Source organism: Cottoperca gobio, chromosome 22 (assembly GCF_900634415.1).
Source record: "Cottoperca gobio chromosome 22, fCotGob3.1, whole genome shotgun sequence".
Taxonomy (NCBI): domain Eukaryota; kingdom Metazoa; phylum Chordata; class Actinopteri; order Perciformes; family Bovichtidae; genus Cottoperca; species Cottoperca gobio.
Window position 1 is genome coordinate 4,794,818 of NC_041376.1, and position 22,828 is coordinate 4,817,645.

Consider the following 22,828-nt stretch of genomic DNA (forward strand, 5'->3'; position numbering starts at 1 on the left):
TATTTGCAATAAATAGCTTTCATTGTTGCATGGAAGCAATATCAACAAATCAGCAAAAAACAGTGCACCCAGGAGCAAAAGAACCACACGTATGGAAGAAACCATTAAAAAATGTACATAAAAAACAACTACATTATACAGCTTTGTGCCAAAAATATACAGAAGATAAAAGGAATATCTAGTTGTTTGCGAGAGAAGCCGATCTCAGCAAGTCGGGGACACACTGACTCGACACTTGGCCACAGCGAACACAGAGCACAAGAAGAACATGGCACGCCTTCTCCGAGACAAATAAACAAACAGTAGCCAACTTTAAAAGCATTAGTGGCAATATTTGAATACGTTTGTAGTTTACCCTTTATAGAATTGTATTAAAATAGTTTCTGCATGTTTTCTGTAGTACTCCCTACTCCTAAACCTTCTACAATCCTATTTACGTCAAGAGCAACCATTTTGAAATCCTTTAAAAGGAAAGGATTATGGTTTAGAAATGAACGTTATCATTCTCGAGACTACGGTTGTTAAAAATATATTTGAGCAGTTTTCTCCTCGGCCTCCTTATGATTAAACAAAAACACAGGAAGTGAAGGCTGATAGCTCCACCCAGCTCTGTTGTGCACACCCACCCGAGGAGGACCTGTGGATCGGAGCTGTAGAAAAATACTTTTCTCCTTCAATGTTGTACTTTTTCACTGCTGGACAAACTGATCCGCTGTAGTCAATGACGTCTAGTCTAACACTTTCAATGAAATACTTAGCAACTAGGATTTTCTTTTCTTAAACGTATCATTTTTGCACTGTTGCACAGTTCTTTCTAGCAGAACCCCCCCAAGAAAAATGGTTAGCTCCGTCGTATCTTATGTGTTCCCTTTGAAGAAACTACGGCCTCCTGTATGTGAAGAGTAAACACACATTGACTTTGGCTTGCAGAGGTTGTGGTTGAGAAAAGGGATATACTGTACATGAAGTAGGCATACTGTAAGATTGAAGGAGGATGAGAGAGGAATCATCGTTTGCTACATGTTCTACTATCTTTTCAAACGGTTCCCATTCCTATGTGAGGAGATTACTGTGTGAGTTTAGAGATTTGGAAGATAATAATCTTCTTAGCTCGTGGCATTCATCTTGCATTAAGCATACTTTTGAATTGTAACGTATCGGAAAGGTTTGAATCTGACTAGAAGTGATAGGAGTCTGCATTGACTACAATAGCTCTCAGTTCAATTCACTGGTGAGGATTCCGAACAAAGGTGTTTTCGAAGCTGATTCGGTTGTAATGCGCCCGTTAAATCCTCTCAGAGCGGAGAGGCCAAACGTTCCCAGGTAGTGGAAGTACGTCGGCCTGCGTTTTGGTTTGGTTTAGTGTTCTATTATGTCTCGTAGCGATCAGTCACCACATGCAGGTACACATTTACAGTCTGGGCCTCGTGCATGAAAGCATGCTACACATTCACTAGACGGTCACATTGAGGCGCAGGCATAGACCACGAACACACACACACACACACACACACACACACACACGCACACTGTACATGCATTCACACACTTGTATGCATACACTCACAGAGCAGGTAATAGGCTATAGTAAGTTGACTGTACAGTACAGTGTCAGAGTGGCAACGCCTGTATTCGCTGTCTTGTTTTGGCGTAGCAATGAATGCAAAATGTCTTTTTGCTGATTTGGGAAGTGATCTGGGTGAGGAGGGTCGTGTTATACAATGTAATATATGCTTGAATGTGTTTGAGATATGGTGTGCAAATGTTTTAGGATGTGCTGTTTTTTTTGCAACCCTATCACCAGACAGAACGTTGATATTGGACAATTCTGCAAAAGCGTTCAGATTATGTGCAATCGCAACTATTTTTAAAAATCTAGATCTTTGACACCCGTGCAGACAACAACAATGTTGTGAGTATCATATTCTGGTGTTGGTTATTATCACCACATCCCACTCCCTGCTGCGCTGAGCTCGATGTTTCCTTGTGCCAAACATATTCTACACTCACATAACAATCCCTTCCTCCATGTGAGTCGCCTGACTGAAGTACTGACCAGACACCTTCCTGCATTAGCAACCTGCAGAATCGTCCAATACGAGCGTAGTTCCTCGTCATAGTGGGCTGTTTTTTGGGACGGGTATCACAATCACTGGACGACACCGAAGGGCCTTTTACTAAATGAAAGTAGTTTGAGTGGGGGATAGATGTGGGATGAGCAGAGGTAGGGTGGGGGTTTAGCGTGGCATCCTTAGATTTAGTGCATTAGACAAATAAGGCTTCCCTGGAAGGGACAGATGCAGCAACAGGGGGCAAGAGGAAAAGGTACAAGGAGGACATTCAGGGCCTACAGCAGCAGCTTTTGTAGAAGTGCCCCCACCCTCAACATAATAACATAACTACATGCTATTTGGTGTGTGCCACTATCCCTTACAGTGCCATGAGTGCATACATTCTTAGTATGGAATCAAATCCCCAACCTTGGCAGCGTACGCTTAAATGTCCCACACACTGAGCTCTACAGGACCATGATTTGATTTGATTGACTTTCACAATATATCTTCAGGGTGCAGCGACAGTGTGACATGTAAAGAGTGGGACTTCAACGGTAGCTTCATGGAGAGGTAAGGGGAAGCGTGGGAGGTTCACTCAGACTAGTTTGGGAGAATCAGAAGCAGAACCACAGGGGGAGGAGTAAATGCTCCGGTGACAAATCAGAAGAGAGATAGCAGACACCCTGAGGTGAAACAGGAGCTAATGTGTCATCGGGCCGTGAATAGATAGCCGTATCAAATGCTGACTGAAAACCAATCGCGGCTCTATCACTTGTGACTTAGGGTGGTAACTCCCTGCTGACATGGCCGGATGATTATTATGATGAAGGCTGGAAGAGCAAAGGAGCGATGGAAGTAGAGGATATTTAAATGTAGAAATGAAAGAAAGGAGTTAAAAGAAGAGGAGGGGATGAGAGGGATTATGTTTCAGTTCAGTCAATGTACAAGTAAAACTCCAATTATTTACAACACAATCCTTCTCAGTTAGGGACTGTAAGAAAACTATTGTTGTGAGGAGGGCGGGGGGGGGGGGGGGGGGGGGGGGGTTGTAACCCAAAGCTATCCACAGCATATTTAACACTTAGAAAACTGAAATACCCTCCCCCAATATAGAAATAATGCAATAATATTGGTACAATTTAATCCAACAATTAACTAATAACTTAATCTGCTGAGGAAAATTGAAATAAAATAACAATCTAGGAGAAGAGGAAAACTTTAAATCATCCTCTCCCAAAAATGTCAAACAAAATAAAATCCTCAATAATAATCGTTTTCGTACAGTCCTTAATTTTCGTTCTCATCTCTAGGAGAAAAAGATACAAGCTCTGCAGAGAATCCACATCCTCAATTGAATGAACTGAAAATGAATTTCTTCCCAGCCCTGAAAAACAAGCATCAACAGAGAGACAACAGAGAGACAAGCACACATGAAAATATGACATTCATCACAATAAACCATGCAGGTTGTCAATTAGGATTCAGTCTGTGTTCTCTCTCTCTGTCTGTTACGCTCTCTCCTCTCTTTAGGTACGCCGGTGAGCTGACAAGCATGTGTTGTATTGCACCATGAGCTGCTTTGTTGCGGGCGGATTGATTTTGAGCTTCATGCTGGGAGTGATTAGTGTTTAACTAAACATAACAAATACCTACACATACACAGTGAAACCACCTGAAGAACACACTTTATATCTACACGCACACAGACATGAGTATCAATGTAAAAGGTGGAGTTTGATTGCACATACACCCTCACACATACTCAGGCAAAATGAAAGTATAAAACGGACGTAATCAGAAACTCACATACACATACTGTAGATGAAGGCACTATTGCAAGCAAAGTCCAAGTACTATTTGTGACAGAAAAACATCTACACCCTCTTCCCAATCCAGTTCTGAATCCCTTGGGCTAGATGTTAGGGGTCAGGGGGGGAAATGTTTAAAGACGTTTTTGATTTCTAAGCAAGTTTTTCGAGTTATCGAGAGCATGTGGAGACGTTTTCCTGTGTGGTGAGAATGAAAGGAGCAGAGAAAGTCAGACCTGTACAAAGGAAATTGCTTGGGTTTGGCATTCTGTCATCTAACTTTTCCTGCCTGTCTTTGTCGAAGCAGGAAGAGAGGTGCTGATTCATCTGTCCCTTGCTCACCACCTTCTCCTCCCCTATATCCCGTACATTCGTAGATATGCAGTTAACGGTGAACCACATTTTATTGTATCTCGTGCTACGTCGACACTTTCCTATCTGGCTTTTGATTGCGTGGGACGTGGACTCCAGTAAGTGAATAACAAGTGACTGTGACAAGACACTTGACCTTGACGTCCTCATTTGAATGTGTGAACTGGGGTGTGAGTAAGGTGAGGTCACTGTCAAGAAACTATCTAGCCCAAGGGTTAGACACACAAACAAACAAAAAACCACACACACATGCAGGCATGCACACACGCACGCGCACACAATCATTCATGCGCTCACACGTGTTCCCCTTCCCTTTCCCCAGGCAGCAGACAAGGCAGTACATTCAGGGTAACACAGAGTCAGTCCCTTCAGAAATCCATCGGATCCTCCTCCGCGAGGTTTTGATTGGCAACGGTCCTGGCTCCACTTTTCGATGGCGCCCCGTCACTTTCGGGTTTTGCCGCAGGGGGCGGGGTGGGCCCCGATCCCCCCTGCGACGCAGCCCAGGGGTCAGTGGTAGGCGGGTAGAAATCGTCGTCGAAGCCGCAGAAGCCTTCGTCCACACCTTGATCGTAGCGCTGGTAGGTGGAGGCGTGCACCTCGTTCTCTCTGGCCGCTTTCTCCAGCTTACTGTTCCACATGCCGTAGCCAAAGTAGATGATCACGCCTGAAGGGACACAGACAGATGTCAACATATGCGCACAGACATACAGACGTATAACCAGAGCTCACATCACTATTTTAAGAGCTCAAAAACAAGCTCAGGGAAAGAGTAAACTCAGAGCACACACACACACACACACACACACACACACACACACACACACACAGATGTACACACAGATACCCTCTGAGGCAGGATATAAAAGTAAAATGAGACTTCATTGTTCTTCCATCAAAAAACAAATAGATCGAGTAAGCGAGACACACACACATTAGTTTCATGCGTCATTTCAAAAGTAATGAAATGTATCCCTCCATGGTTTAAGATCAAAACATGGTGGGTTCCCATCTGTCCAGGATGACAGTAATGACACAATTCCTGTCCTAACATCTGCCAATAAAAGACACAAACCCACTGTAAATGCAAGACAAATTGTTATTCAGTGAAGACGGTGGCTTACCCACGATGCACCAGATGGAAAATCGTATCCAGGTGATGGCGGACAGTTTAAGCATGAGGTAGATGTTGACCAGCATGGCTGAAGCAGGTACAAAGGGCACACAGGGCGCCATGTAGGGCAGCCGCTTTGGGTTCTCTGGCTGCTGGAGGATGATGATGACGAGCAGGGCAAGGAAGATGATGAAGAAGATTAAAAGCAGCAAAGCCCACCAGCGACCCTCCCCGATACTGTTTGCTCCTGGAAGGAGAGGAAACATGGGGGGGGGGAAGAAACAATTATTGAATGTTTAACACTTTATAGTAAATTCCTGTCTGAATGTGTTCGTGTGTTCTCACCAAAAATGACGAAGGAACAGAAAGCGAAGATGGAAATGAAGAGGAGCAGCACACACACAGTAACAGTTTTCCCCGTGGCGGGGGTTGGCCTGTCCATCTTTCCCGGGAGGCCCAATCGGATCCTCAAGGTGTAGTAGCGTGGTCCAATGAGCTTCTTCAACCGCCGGGACAGCCCTCCCTCGGACTCTTCTGCTTCGATGCCGGTGGTCATATCCACTGTGCCGTAGTTTGGGTGGCTGGCAGTGTAGGCGGTTTTATCTGGTTTGCCTATCAGCATTTCGTTGTCGCCCAGCGACGGCAGGTTTTTGGCTCCACAGGTGTTAGTGGCCGGACCTCCATACTCATCTGCTTCGCTTGTCGGTGAACAGGCGTCTTTCTCGCACTCAGCCAGAACGCCTTCCTTTCTCTTGTTGTTCTGCTCCTCAGAGAGGAAGTTCACAAAGCCATGGATGTCGCTCTCAGGTTGGTAACGCAACAGGAGCACACACAGGCTTACCTGCACAGGGGGGGGAAATGTGTTTCTTAGAAGTCCCACACAAAGAATAGTTTTTTTCTTTTGAATGAAACAACTTTTGTTTGTTCGTCTCTGACTCCACCGTAGTGCCTGGAGCGTTAGTAGGAGCAATAATTCCGATTGGTTATCAGCGTTTCATTCATGCATCACAACCAGCGGCTCATTTTTAACTCAGCTGATCGGATACCAGCTAAGACCCCCTCCCCCCCCCCCTGTTTACATCTCTACAGCTCTCGCATAATTATGATTATTATGTGTTAAAGGGATTCGTTTCCCCAGTAAAATCCCTGTTGCTTTGCACAATTATTGAGGAAAAGAATTACATTTAGTTTGCGTGTCTCAGAATAAATCTACACTGTACATTGAGCCAGCTGCACCCTGCAAGTATCCAGATGTGTCCAACCTCATTATCCACTTACCAAGGTGTAGGCCAGCAGGGTTCCTATGGACATCATCTCTATGAGGTCTCTGAGGCTGACCAAGAGGGACAGCAGGGCAGCCAGAAAGCCTGACACCACACAGGCAACAGCAGGGGTCTCTGTGTAGGAAGACACATTGGCCAGGAACCTAAACACACACACACACACACACACACACACACACAAGAGTTGATTGAGACTCAGTTGCACACCTCATTTAGATTGACATGAAGAATAATGAACACTAAATAAGTTTGTGGACTGACTTAAACAGCAGCCCGTCTCCCGCCATGGCATAGATGATCCTGGGCATAGGGAACAGGGACCCCAGGAGAGAAACAGTGAGTCCTGCTATGGAGCCAACCGCCACAATATACTTTGCGAACATACAGCCATGCACGGCAAACATCTCCATGAGCGGGGCGTCTGCGTCAATCTTATTGTACGGCACCATCAGAGTCAGGATCACAGAAACCTGGATGGAAGAGGGTTGAATACAAACAGAGAGTTTTGTTAATTAATAAAGAGTTCTCTGTTGCAATGTCAAAAAAATGATGTCCAGCATGAAATAATGCTAAAATACTGTAAAGAGTAACGAGCGCTGTCAAATAGTCATTTTGAAATGTGGCGCCCCCAGTGGTAGTATATAAAACACCAGTCACTACTTTTCACAGTAATTAAGAAAAGCTGTTGAAGATCATATGATGTGATCGAAAGCTCCAGAACAGCTTTTAAATGTAACGAAATGGAGACATTTACAAACATATAGGCCGAAGTGTTGAGCGATATTCTCACAGCATAGCTTTACACAGCTAGCGCTCAGCTCACTGCAGATCCCATCGTATGCAAAATGTTCATCAGTCATGCCTCTCTGTGTGTGTGTGTGTGTGTGTGTGTGTGTGTGTGTGTGTGTGTGTGTGTGTGTGTGTGTGTGTGTGTGTGTGTGTGTGTGTGTGTGTGTGTGTGCGAGCGATTTTTAATCCTCGTGTCTGACGTGTGAAATCATGCCGGGCCATCTGTCACAGATACTGTGCTGCAGAAGGGAGGGATCTGCTGGAACAGATTGCAGAAAGAGAGCGATATAATAAAGATCATTTCCCTCCTACGGTGGCCTTTAACTCCTTCGTCCAATCCGGGAACAAGCTGGTCGACCGTGTGTGTGAACCAGTCAAAGGGGACTTTACTAATCTTCAGAGAGTCCTACAACAAACCCTAGTTTAACATGTTTGTTTGAGAGATCAAAGCTGATCCCAAAGTGCATCCTGGGGTGCCCATTGTAGCTTGCTGTCGGCTCATTTTCAGCTTGCACATTCATGGGGTTGGACCTCCCCATCGTGTATGAAGGATCTCCATCACTGACGCACACTTAAGAGCATGGATGAGGGGAGATTCCACATAGAAAAACAGTCGGGTGGGAGCACTGAGGGAAGGGTTTTGACGAAGCTACTGTGAGCTTACACTAATGCCACTGGAGAAAAGACGTGACATGCAATGTGCTCAATGATTAAAGTCATTCTGGATATTAACATGCAGTAGCCAGAGGATCCTGACAGGAGTGAAACACTTATTCCAAGATGCCTACAGTGTACAGAGGGAGACAGATCAAAGAAAGATGGAGATTGAGAGAGGCTGAGAAAATAGATTTTGTAGCACATGAGCAGGGATATTTGGAGAAAGAGATGCAACTTGGAGACAAAGAGAAAGAAGAATTCAAAGAGAATTAGTTGAGTTTTGAAGTTGATGCAATCCTTGGCCCCAGACGATTTCGAAAAAGTTCTCCCTCCTGATAGGCCGCTGTTACACGGTACCCATGGCAACAACCATCCAGCACAAATGTGTCAAAGTCAGAAATGTGGAAAGGCTGTGCGAGCGAAGATCAGACGAGACACACACACCCACACAGTTGGAGTTCAGGGGGAAGAGTCTTGATTTTTGATCTTTCCATCCTTCTGTCAGATACTTTCTCCAAAAATGTGGGACGCACGTTCACAAGTTAGTTGATAAGAACTCGAAGGTGACGCTAAAGGCAAGGCATGAAGATGAAGAATGATAAATACACAAGCAGAAGCAGATGCAGTTCAAATATGTCATCTTTAAAGTTAAGTTGACAATCATGTTACGAAATACCGTGAGCTAAACGATTCCATGATTAAAATTGCACTACTAATGTTTGAAAAGAACGACGAGAGTGTATGAATTAGAAGCTGTGACTGTAGCCAGCTGTCTCCCCTCCATCCATGTGATCGCGTTCATCTGGGAAACACAAACGGTGTTTTCTAACCGAGCCAAGAAAACAGGCAAGAAAACGGTGTTTAGTTGCTGCGGCGATACTTTGATTAGAACAAGATTAAGTGATTTGCATCCTCGTGCCACTTCTTACCTCTGAAATGCTAACAAAGGGGAACAAATGAAGCCTTTATTGTTCCTGTCTGTGTGTGTGTGTGTGTGTGTGTGTGTGTGTATACAGTATGTCTGTGGTCTTCAAGGTAACTTACAGAGACGTAGGCAGTGAGGCAGGTGATCAGTGAGGCAGTGATGGCATAGGGGATGGAGGTGTTGGGACTTTTGGCCTCCTCTCCTGTTGTAGCAATGATGTCAAATCCAATGAAGGCATAGAAACAGGTGGCCGCACCCTGCATCACCTGGGACAGACGAGAAGGAAGAGAAATGAAAGCTAACATAGAGAACATGAGCAGATGGGGTCTAAATCGACCTTCCTTACTTGTGACTCAGTGTGTGTGTATGTGTGTGTGTGTGTGTGTGTGTGCGCGTACCCCAGACCAGCCAAAGGGCAGGAATCTCCCATCGTCCCAGTTCTCTCCGTTGACGAAGAACAGCCCGGCGATCATCATGAACACCCACACTACGAGGTTGATGACGTTCAGCACGTTGTTGAAGCCCACAGAGTTCTTCACTCCCAAAGCAACGATCACCGTCACCAGCAGAGCGATCAGCAGCGCCAGCAGGTCTGGGTACGACTGCTCCCCTTTACCTAAAGGAGAGGGTTAGGGTTAAGCACGCAGATATTATAGTTAAGATCGTTTTCATTATTCTTTGGATTTATCAACTAATTGTTTGTAAAAACTGTGAGAAAGGGTCTTAACATTTCTCATTTTGTCCGAGTAATAGTCCCAAACCCACAGATGTGCAATGTGAAATGATGCAAATCAGAGGAAAGCGGCAAATCCTCATATTTGAGAAGCTGGAAACAGAAAATGTAACCGCTGGGGAAGTCAGTCACACCTTGTATTGATATGTTTTCCAAAGTCAAGAATAAATGTTCAAGCTCAACTAGGTTGAATTTGTTTAATTTTGACTTAGCGTCGTCAAAATTGGAAATACATTCGCAACATCAGCAATGTTTGGCAGGTAAACTGTCAATCACACTAAAGCATGATATTGAATGCACCGTGCAACAATGTCAATTATTACTATTTAACCCGACTCAACGGTGCAGCTGTTAAACAGGAGCTCATGAATACACACAGGTGGTCATACAGAAACTAATGATATATATGTTGAGATAAATTCCACACTTTCCCGTGGCGTGGAGAAACAGCTGTTTATCTTCAGCAGGAAAAGGAAAACATTAACTTTCCATAACGGTGTGGAACAGCTGGCCATGCTGCCATGTGACCAGAACCACCGCTTTGTCCGACAGGAAGAGACTGTCAGGGTGGTGTCACCCAGATACCACTGGCACACACACATCAGATATAGTATTACAGCAGATTAGCAGGCATCCCCCCTACCCCCCCCCCCCCCATGGTACGGTTTATGAGCTGGAAAACTGTGTTGCATGAATCATTTAGAAATATAAGATGCTCTGTCCGCTGTAACTTTCCATAATGACATGATTTCCAAGAAACATCTTTCAGATGCTCCGTGGAAAAAAGATGTGATAAGAGTTGGATGATTTCCCAGATGGTGTTAATTTCATTTATTAAATCAGGATTTCAAATAGTTAACATCGTTCAAATACAGTGCAGAAACATCTCCCGTGGTACGGATGAATGAGAATGAGAGCGACGATAGAGTTCACTTGGGTGAATGTCTGTTTATAGTTTCAGAAGCAATCTTTGCTCGACAGTTGATAATAAACTGAAGATAGAAAGTGAAGAAAATGACTATTGTAGTGTACGCAACAAAATAATAAAATGTGCATGTGAGATCATATTGGCATATTAATAAAATATTAGCTATAAACTATTTATGTATTTTTTTTTATTAGCTATTTACAAGAATTAGTGGAATTTTTTCCCAGCAGGAAAAATAATTTTACAATATTTTATTGTATATTATTATTAGTTTTCTTTCTCCTTATTATACTGAGTTTCTATTATGAAACAGCATGAGCTCCTTAAACCAGTATTACTGACGCCAGTAATGCACACAAATCTTAGACTTTACCTAAATATCATATTAATCCAAATCCTGAAACTAGAACCAGAAGCAAATAATCTTTTTTAAAAACTTCATATTAAAAACTACAGCTGTCAAAGTCCTCCCCCACTCACCCAAGCCACTGAGCGTTCCGATGTGTGTTATCATAAAGTTGCTGATAGTGTGATTGGCCAGTGAGTCCGCCATGCTGCTGAGAGCCGACGCCCCCGCCGCTGTGCCGATCAGATACTCCAGAATCAAGTTCCAGCCGATGAAAAACGCCACGCACTCGCCCACGGTCACGTAGCTGTAGGTGTAGGCCGAACCTGTGGTCTTGGGCACCCGCACGCCAAACTCTGCATAACACACTCCTGTGGGACAGAGGAGGAGACAGACACAGACGCATATCAGTGCAGTATCATCCAAGTCAAAGGCTGAGCTGAAGGTATCGATAGGAGCATTGAGGTCGTACTAAAAGATATCCCTTGAGGACCTTTTGCACGAGAGCATCTTGATCTTAATGCATAGTTATTAAAAGGCTCTTCATACAAATGATATCAGTGTAATGGGAACAATGGGTCTCACCTGACAGTATGGAGGCCACCGCGGCAATAATGAAGGACACAATGACCCCGGGACCAGCCATCTCCTTGGCGACCAGTCCCGAGACCACATACATCCCCGTCCCGACGCAGCTGCCCACGCCCAGCGACACCAGGTCCACTGTAGATAAGACCCGGGCCAGTTTGGTCCCGTGTTCCCCGGTGCCCGTCACGGCCGAATCCAACATGGATTCCACAGGTTTGGTCCTCAGGACACGTGACGTAAAGGTGTTCCACGTCGAGCGCCATTGTACCCTCCGTGGGTCTAGCTTCGCTACCAAACTGCTCATTCTTAGAGCTAAAGGTCAAGGGTCAGAGTCAAAGGTAAGAATTACACAAGGAAGAGCGAGACGTTCGTCGCTACTGTCTTCTTGGGAAAACAATCATGTACAGCACTGTGGAAGAAGAGACGACGGCGTGACGAAAAGAAGATCTGGTTTTGTGTTGCTGCCTGCGACTTCGTATTCTGCAACCTCTCGTCTCTTGTCCGGGTTTACTGCAATGCCATCTTAGTTGTTCTCCCCATGGTGAGAAAGTAATCTGAAAAACAAAGGTGGGATGATTTATTCTCTCAGCATTTCACAGCACATTGACTTAGATTGTTCTTCTGAGACACAATGCTTACTTTCATGCACGCCAAGACACGAGAGCCCAGCGGTGGAGATGTATTACACAGATGAAGCACAGAGGAAGCAGCTAATTAGCAGCGCTGTCCCTGTAGCCCTGTTGCTATAGGAGCCAAGCTCATATGTGACGACAATGGACACTTCATCTTTTTTTGTGAGGGGATGAGGGAGCCATATGTGTAATTATGTATGTACTCATATGTCTACTAAACCTGCGCCAAACATACAGATTCAAAAAGGGCTGTCAGGATTTCATTCAATTCTACAACACTGCTTGGGAGCATTACAGTACGATGTATTGTCACATTACAGATGCAGACATGTAGAATCAGTGGTACTGTAATAGTGTACTTAAGTACATATTTGAGGTACTTCTAATTTACTTGGTTATTTCCATTTTGTGCTCCTTTGTACCTCCAAAACTCAGTAACCCCGTAAATTACAGTTTGGAAATGACACCATAGCTATCCTGGTAGTTTGTCCAATACAAAAAGAAAAAGAAAAAAGAATCACCTCCTGGTTATTTGTTTCCTACTAAAATTAACTTGCAATTAATTTGTGTAAAGTTAGAAATTATCCTTAAAAAACTAACTAAATAGTAAACAACTGGACTGGAAGTCAGCCATTTTCCTAAAATGTCAAAATGATATTATTGTTACTATTATTAAATTACTGTTCTGTAATTTACGTGATTACCCAAAACTCATTATCTTATGTGATTTATTATTATATATTATATATATTATTATAAGATAAGTAGTTTAGTCAATAATGACCAAATTATAATCAATTACGACATTATATAATATATAGTAATACATATACATAATAATAATAATAATAATAATAATAATAATAATAATAATAATAATAATAATAATAATAATATAACATAATAATAATAATAATTTTAATAATATAACATAATAATAATAATAATAATAATAATAATAATAATATAACATAATAATACTTTTATTACCTCATATTATTATACTTAATCAACCAATTTTAAAAGATTTGAGTGTCATAAATATGTGGGCAGCGCACATTGAACAGAAACATGTAGCTGAATATGAATCTAAGCGCTTTTTCACAAGATCTTTTGTGCAAACTAATTACAACAATTATGTATTACGCTTTATTATACCATATGCCACAGCTTTTCAACAGAGCCCTCCGATGTCATATGAGTAACTGCTGTTGAGACGAGAGCTATTATAGTCAATTGTAGCGCGGTCCACTTCTCCTCTTTCTCTCTCTCTCTTAATATCAGTGAACTAACAATCACCATTCATCCACTTTGAACAACAAGCGCAAGTTACTGAACAAACATTCGCACACAGCACACACACACACACACACACATTGCTCTCAGCTATAATATGAGCCACTCAAAGGATGGCTGCAATTACCCAGCTGTTGAACCAGAGTAGGCCGGGGCTGCTATTGTCGCTGCAATTAGTGGGAGTATGAGCGTGTGCAGAGGTAGGGAAAGCTCAAAAAGGTGATTTAATGTGTGTGATGGTGAGTGTGGGGCGGGGCAGGGGTTGTTAACCCATCACAATGCCAACATACTGGTATCCTGATACAATGTAATGAAATTGAATTTCACTGTTTACTTGTAGGAGGGGAGAAGTGATTCATATATTGGCTTCTTAGTTTCACCTATGACTAACATTAGTGACAGGGTGAGGAGGATGAGCAGACCATAAAACAACTAATCTGATCCTGATCCTTGATCCCCCAGTTGTGTGTGTGTGTGTGTGTGTGTGTGTGTGTGTGTGTGTGTGTGTGTGTGTGTGTGTGTGTGTGTGTGTGTGTGTGTGTGTGTGGAATGGCCAGACAGATCTTAACAGCTTAAATTGGAGACTATGCACATATTCAATCACACTCAGCAAAACTATAAAGAAAAGTGGACGCTTGGGAAAACAATGGGTTCTATTTGAGAATGTTTTGTTTATGAGATGCATATCGAGTACCACACACACACACACACACACACACACACACACACACACACACACACACACACACACACACACACACACACACACACACACACACACACACACACACACACACACACAGCCTTTCATGATTCAATATCACAGGCAGCTTGTTTTTTCAAAAGATCTGTGACATTTTAATATTCTGCGTGTAGTTTCATTAACAGCGACCACCACCTGCCCTGTGTTGAGAATGAGCTATTTGTCGTAGATCAACAAAACGGAGCGGCACAAAGCACTGTGGCAGCAGGTGTTCCATCTGCGCTGGACAACTGACTTCCCTTCCCCAACAGTCCTCCCGGGGATAAAGGTCAGTCTCAGAGCATTTAACCTTTATCGAAACCGAGGCGTGTGTGACTTTTCAAAAACAACTTAAAAAGGTTTTTAAAGTTAAACTTTAACAATTAAACTAAATCAAGAGGGATTTAAATTAAATGGAGTATTAAATCAACGATAAATAAACATAAAACAAACGTGTGAACTAGTGTTAACCTCTTCATCTCCACCAAGCCTGTTCTGTTTTCAACCCAGCACAGATCCAGACCCCGGTACATATCCAGCAAAGTATTGCTCATCAATAGACAATGAATTACATGATATCATGTCACTGCGTTGTAATAAAATACAGATCATCATGCAGATAAATATTAAATAATGATCTATTAATAAAAGGAAAGCATGAGAATGGTGCAGTCTTGTGGGGCATACTCTCTGCGTCCTCTCCAGCTTGCAGGAATATTGCAGTGGCTGCTGCAGACCGCCTTTTAATTATACTTTGACATTTTGGAAAATACGCTTTGCTCTCTTGCCAAGAGGTAGATTAGAAGATCAATACCACTCTGGAGATGAATCCAGGGGGACGGGGGGGGGGACGGGGGGGGCAAATAGCTTAGCTTAGCACAAAGACTGAAGGCAGGGAGCCTGGCTCTGTCCAAAGATCTTGATTGTTGTCATCGCTGTGAGGTTATCCAAGGTGATAAGCCAGCACTGGGTTGTGCTTCCAGATTCTCCCTGCTTCCAGTCTTTATGCTAAGCTAGGCTAATCGCTGGTGCACAGACGTGAGAGTGGTATCCATCTTCTCATCTAAATCAAACATTTCTTCTTTCATTTATTTTAATTTTATTTGTGGTACTTCTCCAATGGCAACATCTGCAAGGTCTTCTGAGCCTTTATATGCAGCACAGACTGAAGCGCCAGTGGCGACGTTAGCTACTGAATTATTTAATACGGTGTGGGCGAATGCAATACATTTTATATTTAAACATCTAGCAATGGAATGAATCGTTATTGCTCTTGTCATTTAATTACAGGAGAAAGAACCATGAAATATAAGCGTATCTGTGAACAACACAGCATGAAGAGAGAGAGAAACACAGAGGAGTAAGAGGACTATTAGTGAAAATGAAAGCCATCTGGCAGTGTGTAAGCAAGACACGCAGACGAGCGGTGAATAGAGTAGAATAGAGTTTCGGACGAGACCTTTCTTCAATATTATATAACAAAAGAAATCAGCCATTATCTGCTCTGCCAGAGTGCTGCAGTGAAAAGATCAATAGTTGAATCATAATCATCACCACCTCTAGCATCTTAGCATTAGCGTTTCCCCAGATAAGAGAGCTGTCAGAACATCCATCCTCGAGTGTAATCAGCCACGACTAAGCCCGTCTGTGTGTCCGCCCCGTGCCTGCGTCTGAATTACTGGATGAATAACCTGATTGAGCTCGCATTGCCTTTACAGTAAGAGCTGCATTAGCTTAATAAGGCTGAGAGCCCTTCTGCCTCACTCGAAACCAACCTGGCAACAGGCTTGCGTTGCTCCAGCCTCTATATAATAAAACAAACTTGGCAAACCGTTCCCGACGGTCCACAGACAGAACAGGAAGGAGGCAACACATCATCGTTCATGTAGAACGCCTGAGTCAGGGACATTTCTCTTACTTCGTACGTTTAATTTCCTCTTTTTCTCCTTTGGTTTTGGTGCTAATTAGCAAATGTTAGCATGTTAACAGGCTAAACATAGATGTGGAACATTGAATAACATACATCAGCATTTTAGCACTGTCATTGTGAGCATATTAGCATGTTGACCACGTCGTGCGTTTGTCTGTCTGGCAGAAAAGAACGGACACTGTCAGCCCCGTGTATACTGTATATGCGTGTACATAGATGGGTAGCTGCACAGACTGTGCTTGTGTGAAAAAGGAAAAGTGAATGTGCATAATTCATGTTTGTGTGCACAGCTCTACTTCAGTGCTTCTCAGTGTTAAGATTTATGAGGCCAGCCTCTACGGAGTGTTACACTGCAGTGCTTAGAGCCCCGTGCAGTCTGCAGTCTACACAATAATGCATCGCTGTCAATTAATATCCATCACAGTTACTCTTCCTTTCATTAGACCTTATCGTTAAATGTAGTCCGGTCCTGTGTGAAACAAACTTACATTTTAATATTGTGTACTTTGAGATCAAATATCTGACAGTGTTATTGTGTTAACATTAAAGAAACAACTTGACTTTTCTTCAAAAGCATCATATTTACAATAGCAAAATCCCTCCTAACACTAGATCCAGTTGAGTGTCAGATATCAGCAGACATTTGCTGGATACAAAGTGGATATGTGGAGACCAAAACTCATTTTCCTCTGCTTGACTGACTTTGGCGTCTGTGTGATTCGGGGCCTTGGCTGACCTGCCACTGTGGCCCGATCTGACAAGTCTAATGATTCTGATTCGTCATTTAACACAAAAAAAGTAATTGCTTCCTGCCTGGTTGATTTCGCTGCCTGACTCATCAGTCACACTTGAACTATCCCTGTCTGTCCACACTGTTCAGAGACAGAGTTTTTACATAAGAACTGTAATGTTCCCATCAGTTTCACTTAAATAACTGTCGGACTGCCTCTGTAATGTACTGATAGATTATTGGTTTGATTTACTCACGTTAAACTCTCTACATCGTCTAACAGACGAGCAGAGAGTCTGAGGGTGGGCACCCAGAGGCCCACCAGTGTGATCTCTCCGTAAGCAGGAGGAGGGGACTAAAAAATATATCTTTTTAGAATTATTCTACAGGAACCCAAAATCTAACATCACTGTACGTTGTTAGAGTTGTCAGAACAATGTGTTCATGTAATCATAGACAGTAACACTAGAGCTGTTTCTTTCAGAGAAGAACTCATGAAATGTACAGTAGCTCCACTTTGGTGACTGATGAGGCTAGTTATTTTATTCTTTTTGTTACGTTATTTGACAGGGACAGTGTATATTATTAATAACATTTCTGAAAATATGCCAGAGTTAGACAGAAAGGCTTCTTTTGGGGCAAAGATCCATCAAAGACTAAAGCAAGAAGTTGTAAATGAATGGTACCATTAAACCAGGAAATGTAACTAGTAGAATTACAGGTACACACACACACACACACACACACACACACACACACACACACACACACACACACACACACACACACACACACACACACACAAAGAGAGGAGATAGTGCTGTATGAATGTGTATTTATAAGTTAAATGTAGATCTTGGTTAAGAATCGCTCGCCATGCTGTAGTGATTTAAATATTCAGATTAATTTGTTGAGCGTCTTCCACTGGCTAGAAAATGCGAGCAGGCTGTTCCGTGGCCTTGGAACATGAAATGCGTTAACACAGCCCCGAAACAGAGCAGATAATCAATGTGCCAGTAAATGACGGAAAAAACATTTGGTACAAACAAATAAATGACCACTGATACCAGCCAGCACACTGTCATCCCGAAGCATTAAGTGTAATATGTTGATCGACACCATTGGAACTAGAATGAGGCAAATACAAACACAAACAAGGGAAGTCCCTCTGCTTCCCTCGGTTGGCTGTCTGACCAGTTTACTCAACTCATATTTTGGATTGCTAATTATCCTGATTTTGACCATGGAGCTCAAACATGTCCGTGTGTTCACATCGCCGTCGTCTCTCCCTTTTGAGGTGCGTCATCCCTCTCCGTTAAAAGTTTCCAAGGTGGAAAGTGTTGGTGCCAGGCGACAGACAAATTGCTCTGCATGACTAACCTGTCAGCCAGCGCCGGTTCACTCACAATTTGGCCTGCCTCATCCCCATCTATCTTGCCCTAATGCAACACAGTGGGAGCCGGAGGCTTAAAGCACACTGGGTCTGGCTCCAGACTGCAAGATAAATAAAAACAACTGTGTCACTCCCTGTGGCTCCGTGGCTAACCAGCCATATCGATGATATCTGTCTATGTGGCCTTAAGTTGTAAAAGAAAACAATAGGGTCATTTCACACTAAACCCCCACTAACTTGATGCAGAGCATGAAGTTGAAATGCAAGACGGAGGCCCCTAAAACTGGCTTATTGATATCCTGCTCACTAATTATTCGACAAGGAGCTCCACTACCATGAAATACTGGTGACACTTGGAAATAATGGAGAAAGAAGAATATTCCCAGTGGTTGCCAAAAGACATTCCCACCCACGGTATTGTCTCTATCTATCCGATTCGCTGATCCCCATCCTTTCTGCGGGCGGTGAAGTCCTGGTGTAATATCTGAGAGAGCTTTCTTTATAGCAACACTCCATAAAGATATATCTGTGTGGTCTTTCATGATAGAGAAATCAGTATCCGTCTGTCTTGGGTTCACGTCATAGACCATTAGAGCCACATACAGTATCTATCTCTCTGCTGTCACCGTGTCTAACCTCGGCGCTTCCTCTCTGGTTTCTCTGGCAGGGACTTGTTTGCCAGCTTTATACCGCTTGCCAGGAAATGAGTGCCGTCCCTGTTGTGTCCACTTGCTCACTATGTTCAAACAGTCCGCTGACAATTGATGGCCCTTTTTTTTTTTATTCCATCGATTCCAGCCTCACCTGTTACCCTCTCTACATCCTCAAGTGTATTTGCTCCTCCCTTCGCTCTCCTCCCTTTTTGTTGGTGCCTTGACAAAAGTAATACATCATGCTGAACACTACATGTCTGGAGGGTTTGTGCAGTATTAGTTCTGGAGGAGGTGAAGAAGCAAATACCAGGTTAGTATTCCACAACCTAATGTAGGCCACTATAAACTGAGGGTACCATTGAATATATTATTATATATAATATATAATGTGATTTTCTTCTCGATTAGTTTTACTACTGGAACTGACTGTTTGTCTGTTTTCTTTAAATGATGGGAGTCTATGAAAACTAAAGCACACTGACGCAGACTTTTAATTGAAGACAAGCATTCTTCCTTGTTCATCGTACCGTCTTGTAATACTTGTCTGCTCCTTACATCAGTGTGTGTGTGTCACGAGACACAACAGCATAACACGTCCCTGACTATTAATATAATAAAGTGACGATTGGTGCATTTTGTTTAGAAACTGCTCAAAATGACAAGAGATGAAGGTAAAAAAGCAAAGATTATCTACGGATGAATCTGTAGGGAAGAAGCCACAGTCACACATTTATAACAGTGATCAGATTACATTGTAATGATAATGATCAAGGTCTCCCACACACCGGCCCTCCAGTCTCTTTCGGTCTCTGCTCTCCGTCTTTGGTGCCTGTTGAGCCAATAAACAGTGTGTGTGTGTCTGTGCGGCTGACGGAGACAAAGGAAGGGATGCAATGTGTGTGTGTGTGAGGTCCTGATTATAATAGCTTTTATGCGCAGGCAGGTTCATTGACGTCAGGGCAAAGCAGCATCTGATGGAGAAATGGTGATGGGGGCCAGTCAGCCATTCATATATATATAAAGGCTTACGGTTCAGTATATGTGTGTGTTTATGCTGCATGAGTCGAATCTATATCTTACATCACTAAATGTTAAGCATCTGCCGGACAGAAATCTTTCATTCGTGATTCAGGCAGATAAACATCAACAACTCTCAAAGAAGCATCAATTCTTTCTAGTTTCTGTCTTGTGTCACTCAGCGTCCATTATCCCTAATAAAGATGAACGAGAGACCAAAAACCCTGCAGTTACACACTTACGATGTGTATTTTGAGCTTTCTCTTCATTGTTTTTGGCTTGAGCTGTCCAGCCTGCAAATGTACCGTTTTGGTTCACTCATAAAGAGTCAAAGATAGCGACTAGCTAACTGGTGCAAAGTGTTTAGAAGCTAAAGAGCCAGATAGTTCCCTCTGGTGTTGGTAGAGACCAAAAACAGAGCTAAAAGAGAGTAAATGACAGAAACACGACTCTAAGTTAATGTTGCTGACAAGTTCACTGTATCAACTTAAAAGATGCTGATATGTCAATGCAGGTTTAGAGCGAGTCTATGCATAGACATACATATAATATAGCACTTTGAGGAACATTTTAGTTTCTACATGTGTTAGGAACAGTTAGAAAAGCCTAAATAATTAAGATTCCATTCTTTAGGGTTGCCCCCCGGGGCTTAAGCGTTAAGACACTGACTATTACATCGGGATGGGAACCTTTGTTTGCACCTTGGCTTTCTCCCTCACTGACTGTCATGTCTCCTCTACATCTACCTAATATAAACAAATGACTTTAATACTGTTATTTGCTGAAGTGCCCTCGAGCAAGGAGCAAGTCACTGCACCTCCAGCTGCATCAGTGGTGTTGCCCTTCATGTGACAGTCACACAGTGTGTGTGTGTGTGTGTGTGTGCGTGTGCGTGTGTGTACGTGTGTGTGTGTGTGTGTGCGTGCGTGTGCGTGTGTGTTTGTTTGTTATGCTGGAAGACAAACTGCAGTTGCTAAATTGGTCAGTTATGTAATCCTCTGGTTCTGCTTCTTATGGTTGTTGTTTTCATCCTGCCCATCATCATCATCATCGTCATCATCATCACCTTCATCATCACCATCATCATCACCATGTTTTTCTTCCTTCTGTTGTGGTTGGATTTGCTTTTGCCTTAGTTCATCTGTTCACTAATATGTATGTCCAGTTTATGGATTTGCTGTATGACACTATCTGGGAGGGGGGGGGGGGGGGGGGATTTAAGTTCTTGGCCTATTTTCAAAACATAAGAAGTATTCATGTCCATATTTTAGATTTAATTTTTAAATATTACCTACATTTAAAAATATATAGTTGACCCAGCATGGAAACACAACTTCCATCTAAAACTCATTGAATTCAAAGTGAAACCAACTTTTTGTTCTTATTGCCGTGCGTCTGTCTCTCATGCTAAGTAATAGGCACCTGTTGAGCGCTGACAGCTCCATCAAGCTTGAGCGTATTAGCGAGCGGTCTGTTGATGACGGTTTTCAGCACCACGTCCTCACAACTGAGTATAAGGGACGAGAAAAAAATGAATTAAGGAGGGGGGGGGGGAAAGAGACCTTATGGCAGATAGAGAAAGAGAGAGAGAGCTGGCCATGTCATTAGGGATTAGCCCAGTTCCCCAGCTTGAGGCTTTCAGTGTCTGAGTGCTCTTGTCCTCACGTAGACACACACACACACACAGATGCATACAGCAGCACAGTTACCTCACTGTTTGTGTGGGCCGAGATAGATACACTTGTTCTCCACATCAGACACAGATTCAGCCTTTGCAAAAAGCTTATTTTAGTCTATGATCATTTATTATCCCATGCACTTTTGGAGTATCATGAGGACAGACAACAGCTAAATAAACTCTATCCTTCTCAGCATGCAACATCTATCTTTTTCTCATCCCCTTTTCCAAAGACCACAAGTTTCACCATCTTTGTTTCTCTCCTCTCCCTCTGACACACCTAAACAAAAACCATATAAGCAATAATTGTGCTCTCACCTGCAGAAACACTTAATTAAACGTCCCACTCTCTTTCAGTCGAGTCCCAGCCGCCCCTCTGTCTCTTCCTGTACTCTTCTCCACCCTCCAAACGTAGCCTGCTGCAGCTCTAGTCCGGTGGGAGAAGCGACACCCGCCCTAAACTCTCTCTTCCTTTCTCTTTCTCACGCAAAGACGCACATCGTCAAGGAGAGCTGCGCATACAGGAAGGGACCATTAACTGACATTTCCGTCAACTCCGCGGACTCACCGAACATCACCTCTACGAGGACGCACAGTTTCCGCCGCGTTATGCGCCATCGCTCATAAAAAAAAAAGAAAAAAGAACTGCACAAAGGAAGACAACAAAAAGAGGAGGAGGAACAGGAGTGGGGGGGGGGGGGGGGGGGGTCACTGCAAGGAGACGGGTGGAGGGGTAATCTAGTTGGAGATAACGAAGGGGATTAGAGGAAGAGAAAAGTGGAGGAAAAACACTCACTGTGGCGCGGCTGGATTAAAGGATGTCCATGTCGGATGCTGCAGTCGGTCACCAGCATCAGCAGCAGCATCTCCGGGCTGCGCGGTGCATCAGCTGGAGACAGCGCGGAGGGGAGGAGGGGAGGGAGGGTGAGGCTGATGATGTAAAAAGCTTTAAATCATTCAGGAGCCCGCTGCACGACATGTGACCGCCGACACGGTGTATTATTCATCCGGTTTGTTTCCTGGTCGGAGGAGACACCGAGGTGACCGGACGTCGCCCCCCCCCCCCCCCCCCCCCCGAGATTTACACTGATCCAACCATGACACAAGGATTATCACTACAGTGTGCCCATACTATCCCTATAATGTTCTTTATATAAGGG

The 22,828-nt window shown here is 43.3% G+C and overlaps 1 protein-coding gene across 2 annotated transcripts; it reads right to left on the reverse strand.

Annotated features, from left to right (window-relative positions):
• slc7a14a (solute carrier family 7 member 14a) lies at positions 1-22,561 on the reverse strand. 2 transcript variants are annotated; one of them, XM_029460927.1, is made up of 10 exons: positions 22,465-22,561; positions 11,595-12,151; positions 11,144-11,380; positions 9,401-9,618; positions 9,122-9,268; positions 6,893-7,101; positions 6,627-6,774; positions 5,694-6,189; positions 5,359-5,595; positions 1-4,901 (listed from the first exon to the last, which is right to left on the reverse strand). In XM_029460927.1, exons 2-10 carry the CDS (start codon positions 11,899-11,901, stop codon positions 4,603-4,605), a joined length of 2,298 nt encoding a protein of 765 aa, XP_029316787.1. In that variant the 5' UTR covers positions 11,902-12,151; positions 22,465-22,561; the 3' UTR covers positions 1-4,602. The 2 variants fall into 2 exon arrangements, with proteins under 2 accessions (XP_029316787.1, XP_029316788.1); XM_029460928.1 differs by lacking the exon at positions 22,465-22,561 and adding an exon at positions 21,987-22,250.
• Between the last annotated feature and the right edge of the window lie 267 nt (positions 22,562-22,828).

What these genes read in the sequence shown, in the direction of transcription:
- slc7a14a (XM_029460927.1), bottom strand. Translation starts at nt 11,901, where the DNA reads ATGAGCAGTTTGGTAGCGAAGCTAGACCCACGGAGGGTACAATGGCGC. An exon ending in CGGAACGCTCAGTGGCTTGG is followed by an intron (nt 9,619 to 11,143) that starts GTGAGTGGGGGA and finishes CCTCTCCTTTAG; the next exon opens with GTAAAGGGGAGCAGTCGTAC. An exon ending in CCCTGCTGGCCTACACCTTG is followed by an intron (nt 6,190 to 6,626) that starts GTAAGTGGATAA and finishes CCCCCTGTGCAG; the next exon opens with GTAAGCCTGTGTGTGCTCCT.